The sequence below is a fragment of the Bufo gargarizans genome, chromosome 2, assembly GCF_014858855.1.
Source record: "Bufo gargarizans isolate SCDJY-AF-19 chromosome 2, ASM1485885v1, whole genome shotgun sequence".
In the NCBI taxonomy this organism is placed as follows: Eukaryota; Metazoa; Chordata; class Amphibia; order Anura; family Bufonidae; genus Bufo; species Bufo gargarizans.
Genome location: NC_058081.1, coordinates 325,623,664 through 325,638,102, shown reverse-complemented (window position 1 = coordinate 325,638,102; position 14,439 = coordinate 325,623,664). Strand labels below are relative to the sequence as shown.

The following is a 14,439-nucleotide window of genomic DNA, read 5'->3' as shown; positions in this document are numbered from 1 at the left end:
GCGCCTAAATACTAGGCCTCAAATTTATATCCCGCTAAATCTCTCGTTACCGCTGTCCTGTTGTAGCTGGGAAAGTTATTTAGTGTCCGTCAAAGCACATTTTTTGTTCTGGGTTGAAGTACAATTCCCAATTTAGCAATTTCATAATTTAGTGGTTTCTGCTATATCAGAGCTATTTGAAATCTATCCCTAAAAGGGTATATAATATTCAAGGTGCACATTGGGTCATTCAGAATAACTTCACACACACCCGCTACTGTGTATTTTCAAGTCTAATTCTGTCACTAAACCCATACCTGTCACCCAGCGCCTAAATACTAGGCCTCAAATTTATATCCTGCTAAATCTCTCGTTACCGCTGTCCTGTTGTAGCTGGGAAAGTTATTTAGTGTCCGTCAAAGCACATTTTTTGTTCTGGGTTGAAGTACAATTCCCAATTTAGCAATTTCATAATTTAGTGGTTTCTGCTATATCAGAGCTATTTGAAATCTATCCCTAAAAGGGTATATAATATTCAAGGTGCACATTGGGTCATTCAGAATAACTTCACACACACCCGCTACTGTGTATTTTCAAGTCTAATTCTGTCACTAAACCCATACCTGTCACCCAGCGCCTAAATACTAGGCCTCAAATTTATATCCTGCTAAATCTCTCGTTACCGCTGTCCTGTTGTAGCTGGGAAAGTTATTTAGTGTCCGTCAAAGCACATTTTTTGTTCTGGGTTGAAGTACAATTCCCAATTTAGCAATTTCATAATTTAGTGGTTTCTGCTATATCAGAGCTATTTGAAATCTATCCCTAAAAGGGTATATAATATTCAAGGTGCACATTGGGTCATTCAGAATAACTTCACACACACCCGCTACTGTGTATTTCCAAGTCTAATTCTGTCACTAAACCCATACCTGTCACCCAGCGCCTAAATACTAGGCCTCAAATTTATATCCTGCTAAATCTCTCGTTACCGCTGTACTGTTGTTGCTGGGCAAGATATTTAGTGTCCGTCAAAGCACATTTTTTGTTCTGGGTTGAAATACAATTCCCAATTTAGCAATTTCATAATTTAGTGGTTCCTGCTATATCAGAGCTATTTGAAATCTATCCCAAAAAGGGTATATAATATTCAAGGTGCACATAGGGTCATTCAGAATAACTTCACACACACGCTTCTGTGCATTTCCAAGTCTAATTCTGTCACTAAATCCATACCGGTCACCCAGCGCCTAAATACTAGGCCTCAAATTTATATCCCGCTGAATTTGAATACAATACATTGGGCCAAATAATATATTTGTTGTTGTGGTGAACCATAACAATGAGAAAAACATCTAGTAAGGGACGCGGACGTGGACATGGTCGTGGTGGTGTTAGTGGACCCTCTGGTGCTGGGAGAGGACGTGGCCGTTCTGCCACATCCACACGTCCTAGTGTACCAACTACCTCAGGTCCCAGTAGCCGCCAGAATTTACAGCGATATATGGTGGGGCCCAATGCCGTTCTAAGGATGGTAAGGCCTGAGCAGGTACAGGCATTAGTCAATTGGGTGGCCGACAGTGGATCCAGCACGTTCACATTATCTCCCACCCAGTCTTCTGCAGAAAGCGCACAGATGGCGCCTGAAAACCAACCCCATCAGTCTGTCACATCACCCCCATGCATACCAGGGAAACTGTCTCAGCCTCAAGTTATGCAGCAGTCTCTTATGCTGTTTGAAGACTCCGCTGGCAGGGTTTCCCAAGGGCATCCACCTAGCCCTTCCCCAGCGGTGAAAGACATAGAATGCACTGACGCACAACCACTTATGTTTCCTGATGATGAGGACATGGGAATACCACCTCAGCATGTCTCTGATGATGACGAAACACAGGTGCCAACTGCTGCGTCTTTCTGCAGTGTGCAGACTGAACAGGAGGTCAGGGATCAAGACTGGGTGGAAGACGATGCAGGGGACGATGAGGTCCTAGACCCCACATGGAATGAAGGTCGTGCCACTGACTTTCACAGTTCGGAGGAAGAGGCAGTGGTGAGACCGAGCCAACAGCGTAGCAAAAGAGGGAGCAGTGGGCAAAAGCAGAACACCCGCCGCCAAGAGACTCCGCCTGCTACTGACCGCCGCCATCTGGGACCGAGCACCCCAAAGGCAGCTTCAAGGAGTTCCCTGGCATGGCACTTCTTCAAACAATGTGCTGACGACAAGACCCGAGTGGTTTGCACGCTGTGCCATCAGAGCCTGAAGCGAGGCATTAACGTTCTGAACCTGAGCACAACCTGCATGACCAGGCACCTGCATGCAAAGCATGAACTGCAGTGGAGTAAACACCTTAAAACCAAGGAAGTCACTCAGGCTCCCCCTGCTACCTCTTCTGCTGCTGCCGCCTCGGCCTATTCTGCTGCTGCCGCCTCGGCCTCTTCCTCCGCCTCTGGAGGAACGTTGGCACCTGCCGCCCAGCAAACAGGGGATGTACCACCAACACCACCACCACCACCTCCGTCACCAAGCGTCTCAACCATGTCACACGCCAGCGTTCAGCTCTCCATCTCACAAACATTTGATAGAAAGCGTAAATTCCCACCTAGCCACCCTCGATCCCTGGCCCTGAATGCCAGCATTTCTAAACTACTGGCCTATGAAATGCTGTCATTTAGGCTGGTGGACACAGACAGCTTCAAACAGCTCATGTCGCTTGCTGTCCCACAGTATGTTGTTCCCAGCCGGCACTACTTCTCCAAGAGAGCCGTGCCTTCCCTGCACAACCAAGTATCCGATAAAATCAAGTGTGCACTGCGCAACGCCATCTGTAGCAAGGTCCACCTAACCACAGATACGTGGACCAGTAAGCACGGCCAGGGACGCTATATCTCCCTAACTGCACACTGGGTAAATGTAGTGGCAGCTGGGCCCCAGGCGGAGAGCTGTTTGGCGCACGTCCTTCCGCCGCCAAGGATCGCAGGGCAACATTCTTTGCCTCCTGTTGCCACCTCCTCCTTCTCGGCTTCCTCCTCCTCTTCTTCCACCTGCTCATCCAGTCAGCCACACACCTTCACCACCAACTTCAGCACAGCCCGGGGTAAACGTCAGCAGGCCATTCTGAAACTCATATGTTTGGGGGACAGGCCCCACACCGCACAGGAGTTGTGGCGGGGTATTGAACAACAGACCGACGAGTGGTTGCTGCCGGTGAGCCTCAAGCCCGGCCTGGTGGTGTGTGATAATGGGCGAAATCTCGTTGCAGCTCTGGGACTAGCCAATTTGACGCACATCCCTTGCTTGGCGCATGTGCTGAATTTGGTGGTGCAGAAGTTCATTCACAACTACCCCGACATGTCAGAGCTGCTGCATAAAGTGCGGGCCGTCTGTTCGCGCTTCCGGCGTTCACATCCTGCCGCTGCTCGCCTGTCTGCGCTACAGCGTAACTTCGGCCTTCCCGCTCACCGCCTCATATGCGACGTGCCCACCAGGTGGAACTCCACCTTGCACATGCTGGACAGACTGTGCGAGCAGCAGCAGGCCATAGTGGAGTTTCAGCTGCAGCACGCACGGGTCAGTCGCACTACAGAACAGCACCACTTCACCACCAATGACTGGGCCTCCATGCGAGACCTGTGTGCCCTGTTGCGCTGTTTCGAGTACTCCACCAACATGGCCAGTGGCGATGACACCGTTATCAGCGTTACAATACCACTTCTATGTCTCCTTGAGAAAACACTTAGGGCGATGATGGAAGAGGAGGTGGCCCAGGAGGAGGAGGAGGAGGAGGAGGAAGAGGGGTCATTTTTAGCACTTTCAGGCCAGTCTCTTCGAAGTGACTCAGAGGGAGGTTTTTGGCAACAGCAGAGGCCAGGTACAAATGTGGCCAGCCAGGGCCCACTACTGGAGGACGAGGAGGACGAGGATGAGGAGGAGGTGGAGGAGGATGAGGATGAAGCATGGTCACAGCGGGGTGGCACCCAACGCAGCTCGGGTCCATCACTGGTGCGTGGCTGGGGGGAAAGGCAGGACGATGACGATACGCCTCCCACAGAGGACAGCTTGTCCTTACCCCTGGGCAGCCTGGCACACATGAGCGACTACATGCTGCAGTGCCTGCGCAACGACAGCAGAGTTGCCCACATTTTAACCTGTGCGGACTACTGGGTTGCCACCCTGCTGGATCCACGCTACAAAGACAATGTGCCCACCTTACTTCCTGCACTGGAGCGTGATAGGAAGATGCGCGAGTACAAGCGCACGTTGGTAGACGCGCTACTGAGAGCATTCCCAAATGTCACAGGGGAACAAGTGGAAGCCCAAGGCCAAGGCAGAGGAGGAGCAAGAGGTCGCCAAGGCAGCTGTGTCACGGCCAGCTCCTCTGAGGGCAGGGTTAGCATGGCAGAGATGTGGAAAACTTTTGTCAACACGCCACAGCTAACTGCACCACCACCTGATACGCAACGTGTTAGCAGGAGGCAACATTTCACTAACATGGTGGAACAGTACGTGTGCACACCCCTCCACGTACTGACTGATGGTTCGGCCCCATTCAACTTCTGGGTCTCTAAATTGTCCACGTGGCCAGAGCTAGCCTTTTATGCCTTGGAGGTGCTGGCCTGCCCGGCAGCCAGCGTTTTGTCTGAACGTGTATTCAGCACGGCAGGGGGCGTCATTACAGACAAACGCAGCCGCCTGTCTACAGCCAATGTGGACAAGCTGACGTTCATAAAAATGAACCAGGCATGGATCCCACAGGACCTGTCCGTCCCTTGTCCAGATTAGACATTAACTACCTCCCCATAACCATATATTATTGGACTCCAGGGCACTTCCTCATTCAATCCTATTTTTATTTTCATTTTACCATTATATTGCAAGGCTACCCAAAGTTGAATGAACCTCTCCTCTGCCTGTGTGCTAGGCCTAAATATATGCCAATGGATTGTTGCAGTGGTGGCTGACGTGAAGCCTCATTCTCTGCTATGACATGCAGACTGATTCTCTGGTGACATGAAGCCAGATTGTCTGTTACGGGACCTCTCTCCTCTGCCTGGGTGCTGGGCCTGAATTTATGACAATGGACTGTTGCAGTGGTGGCTGACGTGAAGCCTGATTCTCTGCTATGACATGCAGACTGATTCTCTGCTGACATGAAGCCAGATCCTCTGTTGCGGGACCTCTCTCCTCTGCCTGGGTGCTGGGCCTAAATTTATGAAAATGGACTGTTGCAGTGGTGGGTGACGTGAAGCCTCATTCTCTGCTATGACATGCAGACTGATTCTCTGCTGACATGAAGCCAGATCGTCTGTTACGGGACCTCTCTCCTCTGCCTGGGTGCTGGGCCTAAATTTATGAAAATGGACTCTTACAGTGGTGGGTGACGTGAAGCCTGATTCTCTGCTATGACATGAAGACTGATTCTCTGCTGACATGAAGCCAGATCCTCTGTTACGGGACCTCTCTCCTCTGCCTGGGTGCTGGGCCTAAATATCTGACAATGGACTGTTGCATTGGTGGCTGACGTGAAGCCTGATTCTCTGCTATGATATGAAGACTGATTCTCTGCTGACATGAAGCCAGATTGTCTGTTACGGGACCTCTCTCCTCTGCCTGTGTGCTAGGCCTAAATATATGCCAATGGATTGTTGCAGTGGTGGCTGACGTGAAGCCTGATTCTCTGCTATGACATGCAGACTGATTCTCTGGTGACATGAAGCCAGATCCTCTGTTACGGGACCTCTCTCCTCTGCCTGGGTGCTGGGCCTAAATTTATGAAAATGGACTGTTGCAGTGGTGGGTGACGTGAAGCCTGATTCTCTGCTATGACATGCAGACTGATTCTCTGGTGACATGAAGCCAGATCCTCTGTTACGGGACCTCTCTCCTCTGCCTGGGTGCTGGGCCTAAATTTATGAAAATGGACTGTTGCAGTGGTGGGTGACGTGAAGCCTCATTCTCTGCTATGACATGCAGACTGATTCTCTGCTGACATGAAGCCAGATTGTCTGTTACGGGACCTCTCTCCTCTGCCTGGGTGCTGGGCCTGAATTTATGACAATGGACTGTTGCAGTGGTGGCTGACGTGAAGCCTGATTCTCTGCTATGATATGAAGACTGATTCTCTGCTGACATGAAGCCAGATTGTCTGTTACGGGACCTCTCTCCTCTGCCTGGGTGCCGGGGCCTAAATATCTGAGAATGGACTGTTCCAGTGGTGGGTAACGGGAAGCCAGATTCTCTGCTATGATATGAAGACTGATTCTCTGCTGACATGAAGCCAGATTGTCTGTTACGGGACCTCTCTCCTCTGCCTGGGTGCTGGGCCTAAATTTATGAAAATGGACTCTTACAGTGGTGGGTGACGTGAAGCCTGATTCTCTGCTATGACATGCAGACTGATTCTCTGCTGACATGAAGCCAGATTGTCTGTTACGGGACCTCTCTCCTCTGCCTGGGTGCTGGGCCTGAATTTATGACAATGGACTGTTGCAGTGGTGGCTGACGTGAAGCCTGATTCTCTGCTATGATATGAAGACTGATTCTCTGCTGACATGAAGCCAGATTGTCTGTTACGGGACCTCTCTCCTCTGCCTGGGTGCCGGGGCCTAAATATCTGAGAATGGACTGTTCCAGTGGTGGGTAACGGGAAGCCAGATTCTCTGCTATGATATGAAGACTGATTCTCTGCTGACATGAAGCCAGATTGTCTGTTACGGGACCTCTCTCCTCTGCCTGGGTGCTGGGCCTAAATTTATGAAAATGGACTCTTACAGTGGTGGGTGACGTGAAGCCTGATTCTCTGCTATGACATGAAGACTGATTCTCTGCTGACATGAAGCCAGATTGTCTGTTACGGGACCTCTCTCCTCTGCCTGGGTGCCGGGGCCTAAATATCTGAGAATGGACTGTTCCAGTGGTGGGTGACGGGAAGCCAGATTCTCTGCTATGGAACCTCTCTCCAATTGATTTTGGTTAATTTTTATTTATTTAATTTTTATTTTAATTAATTTCCCTATCCACATTTGTTTGCAGGGGATTTACCTACATGTTGCTGCCTTTTGCAGCCCTCTAGCCCTTTCCTGGGCTGTTTTACAGCCGTTTTAGTGCCGAAAAGTTCGGGTCCCCATTGACTTCAATGGGGTTCGGGTTCGGGACGAAGTTCGGATCGGGTTCGGATCCCGAACCCGAACATTTCCGGGATGTTCGGCCGAACTTCTCGAACCCGAACATCCAGGTGTTCGCTCAACTCTAGTTATGAGGCTTCTAAAGACACAACAAATGTAACCTTGTATGTGTACTAGTCATGAATAAGAAAAAAGTGTGGATCAGCTTACCTGGTCCTCCTTAGAGGGAGAACAAATTATCTCCCATGTACCATGTACAAATTATCTCCCATGTATTTTAATTGCTAGATGCCTTCTACGTTTGCAACTTTTGCAACTATATTAGTCAAGAAATGACTGGTGGTTCCAGAAGGACTTTTTTGTCTTTTAGGTTGGAGCTAGCTTCCCATTTTTTTAATTTTTTTTTTTGACAAATGGAACTAGACCTCCTAACAGACATCCTAACAGAGCCTGGTATAACAAGCATAATGTACCATTGAATAAAGGAGAGAAATCACAGTAACAGATGCATTTAATCCAAAAACAGATTTGTTTTTACTGTATAATGCCTGTCACTGTCATGTGTGACACAAAAATGATTTGATAAAGCAGGATTTTGTTACTATCCTGTGCATGTTTCAATCTGTTCTTTTCTCCATCCATGACCAATATGAACAATATAGAGCCATTACTTGTTAATTTAAAAAGAGTCCGTTTTGACCATGTCTGCCGATAGTGCTATAGTACATACTTTTTAAAGACTATATTATCAGGAGTACTGTCAATATGAACTTCTATTCTGTCAGATTCTGCTAATGCAAATGTCAAGGAAGTGGAGCTTCACTGTGAAATGCTCTTTGCTCTCAGCTATATTCACACTACTCCGGATAATAAAGCTCCACAAAAGGTACTGTATGTTTATACTGCTTTCCAGTCCCTACCTAGCCCTGTAAGCAGTCTTCATGGTCAAAACTGCTCATAAACTCCCTACAACTGAAAAAAAACAGATTTTTTTTCTCACCTCCTCCATTTTTCTGGCATAAATATGGGAATCTCCACACATTTCCTAAGCCAACGGAAAAGCCAACTTGCGCAAGGATATACTGTACTTTGCTATTCCAGGCTGGTCTTTCGTCATCAATATCAGATCCATCCTCAATATCTCTGTCTTTGTCCAACTCATCCTGGACCATCAGCTCACTCTTCTTAAAGCTTTCTTCACATGAGTCTTCATTGGACAGCAGATCCTTAACAGAATCCACAACATCATCATCCAGCTCTCTTTTAGCTACCTTACTGTTCTTAGGCATCTGAAGATATTATACAGTTTCTGTATTGGCTCGAGTTAAATGTCTTGACTCTTGACAAAAAAGTGGATTCTGATTAAATACTTTTTAGTGTTCGTGTATATTTGAGTTATCACCGGCAACCTTCCTCAAAGATCCATAGTGGTTGTTATCTATAAGGAAAAAAAATTGAATATGTAAAAGATATAGGTAGCCAAGCTGAAAACAGAGGAAATAGTTACCAAAGAGAGTAAAACTAACCCTAAGGGCTCATGCACATGATCGTTGGGCGTTTTTTTTTGTCCACAAATTGTGGAACCATGAAACACGGATACCGGCTGTGTGTATTTCGCATTTTGCGGAACAGAAGGGCCTACCCCTAATAGAACAGTCCTATCCTTGTCCATAATGCAGACAACAATAGGACATCTTTTTGCAGAAAACCCATGCGGACATATGGACACACAATGCACACAGAGTACTTTCCGTCTTTTTTGCTGTCCCATTGAATGGTTCCATATACGGACTGCAAAAAAACATAACGGATGTGGGGGAAAAATGTGCATGAGCCCTAAAATGTTCTTAAATTATATAAATGGTAAAGAAGTTAAGCCTGAAAGTGTTGGTCCCTGAACGAGTGATGAGGGGGGAGTTGCAAAAAGCAATAAGGAGAAAGCAAATTTATTAAATATTTTTTCTCCACTGTATTAACTGATGAAAATTAAATGTCAGATGAAATACATAGTGTCAAAACAAACTCCACATTAAACATGGTCTGTCTCACCAAGGATGAATTGCAGGGGTGTCTTAAATAGATTAACATAGACAAATCACCTGATTCAGATGGCATACACTCCCCTACCCTGATAGAATTAAGTAATGTTATAGACAGAACATTATTTCAAGGGGTTGTCCAAGTAATTTTTATTGATGACCTATCCTCAGAACACCCGACACCCCACCGATCAGCTGGTTGAAGAGAAGGTGTGTGCCGAGCCAGCGCTTCCTTCACTTCATTGGGTGCCTGCTTGCTATCACAACATGCTATCACACTTGAATAGGAAGTGAAAGGGACAGCTTTTTGTAATGACACCTTCTCTCCAAGCATATAAACAATGAAGGGAAGGCAGCACTTGCACAAGCGCAGCCTTCTCTTCAACCAGCAGATTGGCAGGGGTTCTCTGTGTCAGTCTCCTGCTGATCTGATATTAATGACCTATCCTGAGGGTAGGTCATCTATAAAAATAACCTTGACAACCCCTTTATAGACTCTATAATGACAGGGTCTGGTCCACAGGATTGGTATTTAGCAAATGTGGGGCCAATATTCAAAAAGAGGTCAAAATCTGAGCCCAGAAACTATAGGCCGATAAGTTTAATATCTGTTGTGGGTAATCTGTTTGAAAGTTTTCTAAGAGATGCTATCCTGGAGTATCTCAATGAAAATACATGAATAACGCTGTATCAGCATGGCTTCATGAGGGATCTGTCATGTCAAACTAATCTATTCAGTTTCTATGAGGGGGTAAGTTCTAGACTGGACCATGTTGAGTCAATAGACATTGTATATCTTGGCCTCTCCAAAGCATTTGATACTGTACCACATAAAAGGTTAGTATATAAAATGAGAATGCTTGGACTGGGAGAAACTGTCTGTATGTAGGTAACTGGCTCAGTAATAGAAAACAGGGTGGTTATTAATGGTACACACTCAGATTGGGTCACCGTCACTAGTGTGGTACCACCACAGTACATACTAAATCGTAAAACATTGAGTAACGATGAAGTGGAAAAGGACCAAGGAATTTTGTCTGACAAGAAAATTTAACTGTAGCAACCAGTCAGGAAGCTGCTGCCAAGGCCCATAAGATAATGGGTTGCATCAAAAGGGGCATAGATCCATGTGACAAGACAAAATTAGGGTTCTTTACGGTAAGAGCAGTGAGACTGTGGAACTCTCTGCCTGAGGAGGTGGTGATGGTGAGTACAATAAAGGAGTTCAAGAGGGGCCTGGATGTATTTCTGGAGTGTAATAATATTACAGGCTATAGCTACTAGAGAGGGGTTGTTGGTCCAGGGAGTTATTCTGATTGCTGCTTTAAGTTGAGAAGCAATTGCTTCTACCTCCTTGTTTTTTTGCCTTCCTCTGGATCAACTTTGTAGGATAATAGGCTGAACTTGATAGACAGATTTCTTTTTTTCAGCCTTACAAACTATGTTACTGTGTTACTATAAAGTGACTAGATTGCATATGGTTTATTTCTTGGAAACAATATTGCAGTATAAGGCTTTACCTTATGAAGGTAATCTGGTTATTTTAACACCCACTTCACTGTTTCACTTTCAAAGGAAATGTACTGTACAGAATATCTATTAACTACTGGGAAAAAGCCAAGAATGGGATTAAAATCACAGTAATATTAGTTAGGAGGGATTATTTTACATTCACAACTCATTATGTGAGGCATAATGGCTTTATTCAATGTACCTCCTTCACTAAAGAACATTGCTAGTGCTGGAATATGCAGAATTCTTCCCACAGCATGAAAAAAGGTTATCACACTCAACATTCTCAGATCACAGTCAACTTTAGTCTAGGTTCACATATGTGTCAGACATTCTATTAGGAGCCTCCATCACAGATTCTAACAAAATGGTGAAAAACCTAGCAAAGCGTAAAATAAAGGACACCAGGAGGAAAACACAATAGAATTAATTATAGCCAATGGAGTCTGTGGGGCGTCATTGGTGTTCATCATGTATTCGATTTAGCATCATTGTTGTTTTCTTTTTCTATTCCTGTAATCAAATAGGAAAGTGCAGTGGTGTAACTAGAGTTCTATGTGAAATGTCCACTTACCAATTTTGGTGTGAATTCACAACTGCATCACCCCTACATGGAGCGAAGATGAATTGTTACTTGTCTCCCCCCATTTAGAGCATGACTCATACTCCAGATGGAAGACTGGATAGCAGAAGTTAAAATGTTACACTTTTTGAATTGCATTATGGATCCAAATTGGATCCCAAACAAACAACATGAAGAAGTAAGTATCTATAAGGGTTTATATATAGTGGTGTAGCACAGCAGGTGTGGACCCACTGTGCCACTGAACAGATTTGACTTAGGGCTCTTTCACACTTGCGTTCTTTTCTTCCGGCATAGAGTTCCGTCGTCGGGGCTCTATGCCGGAAGAATCCTGATCAGGATTATCCTAATGCATTCTGAATGGAGAGAAATCCGTTCAGGATGCATCAGGATGTCTTCAGTTCAGGACCGGAACGTTTTTTGGCCGGAGAAAATGCCGCAGCATGCTGCGCTTTTTGCTCCGGCCAAAAATCCTGAATACTTGCCGCAAGGCCGGATCCGGAATTAATGCCCATTGAAAGGCATTAATCCGGATCCGGCCTTAATCTAAACGTCGTTTCGGCGCATTGCCGGATCCGACGTTTAGCTTTTTCTGAATGGTTACCATGGCTGCCAGGACGCTAAAGTCCTGGCAGCCATGGTAAAGTGTAGTGGGGAGCGGAGGAGCAGTATACTTACCATCCGTGCAGCTCCCGGGGCGCTCCAGAGTGACGTCAGGGCGCCCCACGCGCATGGATGACGTGATCACATGGCACGTCATCCATGCGCATAGGGCGCTCTGACGTCATTCTGGAGCGCCCTGGGAGCCGCACGGACTGTAAGTATACTGCTTCCCCGCTCCCCACTGCTACTATGGCAACCAGGACTTTAATAGCGTCCTGGCTGCCATAGTAACACTGAACGCATTTTGAAGACGGATCCGTCTTCAAATGCTTTTAGTTCACTTGCGTTTTTCCAGATCCGGCGTGTAATTCCGGCAAATGGAGTACCCGCCGGATCCGGACAACGCAAGTGTGAAAGAGCCCTTAGGGTTACTCCTGAGGACATTGTCAAGGTGGCCCCCTGTCCTAGTGTTCCCCCTTTCATCTATGTATGTGGATCTGAACCTTTCTGCAGGGACCAGTAGGCCACTAGCTTTAGGAGTAGTCTCCATTCAGAGGCTGTGGACATAGGCAGATCACGAGACACCAGTACAAGGCACAAGGGCAACAGACAGAAGCATAGTGAGAGGGCAAGCTGAGGTTAAGGCAGGCAGAGTTTGAACAATACAGTAAAACAAACAATAGGTCAGGTGGTACAGTGTCAATATGGTTATTGGGCAGCGGCCCGGAACAGGGGGACAGAACAAAGGATAGCAGCTCAACTATGCAGAAAATAGACAAGCTAGGAGTCTTATTGCTCATAGACAAGGTAACATGTATACCCTAGGCAATGCAGTCATAGGTCCTGTGTGCTAACCCTTTAAAATATGGGGAGAGCACATCCTAAGGGAGCACACAAACAAGTGCAGGAGGAAAAAGTTTAGGCGAGTCTGAGGGGAACAGATCGCAGCAGGGAGGGTGAGAGATGCCAGCGACCATGTATCACTGGCATTATAGAAACACGAAAACATAGAAACATAGAATGTGTCGGTAGATAAGAACCATTTGGTCCATCTAGTCTGCCCAATATACTAAGTACTATGGATAGCCCCTGGCCCTATCTTATATGAAGGATGGCCTTATGCCTATCCCATGCATGCTTAAACTCCTTCACTGTGATCGCAGCTACCACTTCTGCAGGAAGGCTATTCCATGCATCCACTACTCTCTCAGTAAAGTAATACTTCCTGATATTACTTTTAAACCTTTGCCCCTCTAATTTAAAACTATGTCCTCCTGTAGCAGTTTTTCTTCTTTTAAATATTCTCTCCTTATTTGTTGATTCCCTTTATGTATTTAAAAGTTTCTATCATATCCCCTCTGTCTCGTCTTTCTTCCAAACTATACATGTTAAGGTCCTTTAATCTTTCCTGGTAAGTTTTATCCTGAAATAGATGTACTAGTTTAGTAGCTCTTCTCTGAACTCTCTCCAAAGTATGAATATCCTTCTGGAGATATGGTCTCCAGTACTGCGCACAATACTCCAAATGAGGTCTCACTAGTGCTCTGTAGAGCGGCATGAGCACCTCCCTCTTTCTACTGGTAATGCCGTATACACCCAAGCATTCTGCTAGCATTTCCTGCTGCTCTATGACATTGTCTGCCTACCTTTTTTACGCCCCAGGTGCATTATCTTGCACTTATCAACATTCAATTTTAGTTGCCAAATTTTTGACCATTCCTCTAGTTTTCCTAAATCCTTTTCCATTTGGTGTATCCCTCCAGGAACATCAACCCTGTTACAAATCTTTGTGTCATCAGCAAAAAGACACACCTTACCATCGAGGCCTTCTGCAATTTCGCTGATAAAGGTACTGTGCCTGGTAATGAAGCTCTCTCCTATTGGGGTGCCATGGCCCCTTCTTTTGTAATTTTATATTTTTAAAAAACTACCAAACATATCCCTGTGTAAATGCATCAAGGTGTTTCCTTTGTTAGAACTGAGGCTGCAGACTTAAAAGTCACCTTAGAGCAACATACAGTATACATGGAGTTCAATGGATGTCTGAGACAGGGAAGTAGTTTGTGAATCCAAAAGAGGATAGAGTCTAGTGTGAATGATGACAATGTCTGTTGAGGTTCTACTGTAGGGTTTCTTATCAAACCAATGAAAGACCAAATTAAGGCTACTTTCACATTCTGGATCTGGCACTGCCAGATCCAACAGCAATTCCCGTCGGCCCCACTAAATATAATGAGGTCTGGAGAGAGATCCGGCCACATTCCGGCAAAAATGCATTCTGGCTGCATGCCGCAATTTGTGCCCAGCCGATTCATCCCATTTTTGCTGGATCAGGTGGCCGGATCTCCATGCCAAAAATGTGAAAGTAGCCTAAAAACATACCAAAATTATAGCTATGAGGGTGTCTTTCAACAGTGCCACATTTATCAAAGCATAAGGTATGAGGCTATACATCTAGGAGCAGAGGTTTAGTAGACACTTCTATTCTAGTACTGTATGCATGTCCACACATCTTTTTTTCATTATTAAGGGAAAAAAACTGGTATAAATGGAAGAAATTTGGAGGACTGGAACCATTTTGGTGAAAGCTATTGGTGTACGTGT

General features: G+C 45.9%; 1 protein-coding gene across 1 annotated transcript in view; it reads right to left on the bottom strand.

The window, feature by feature from the left end:
• The window catches only part of SLC6A15 (solute carrier family 6 member 15), a 104,764-nt gene that overhangs the window by 56,677 nt on the left and 33,648 nt on the right, over nt 1-14,439 (bottom strand). The window contains exon 2 of the mRNA XM_044277252.1: nt 8,099-8,536. Within this exon, the coding sequence (XP_044133187.1) occupies nt 8,099-8,387 (289 nt within the window). The 5' untranslated portion in view covers nt 8,388-8,536. The remainder of the gene's footprint in view (nt 1-8,098; nt 8,537-14,439) is intronic.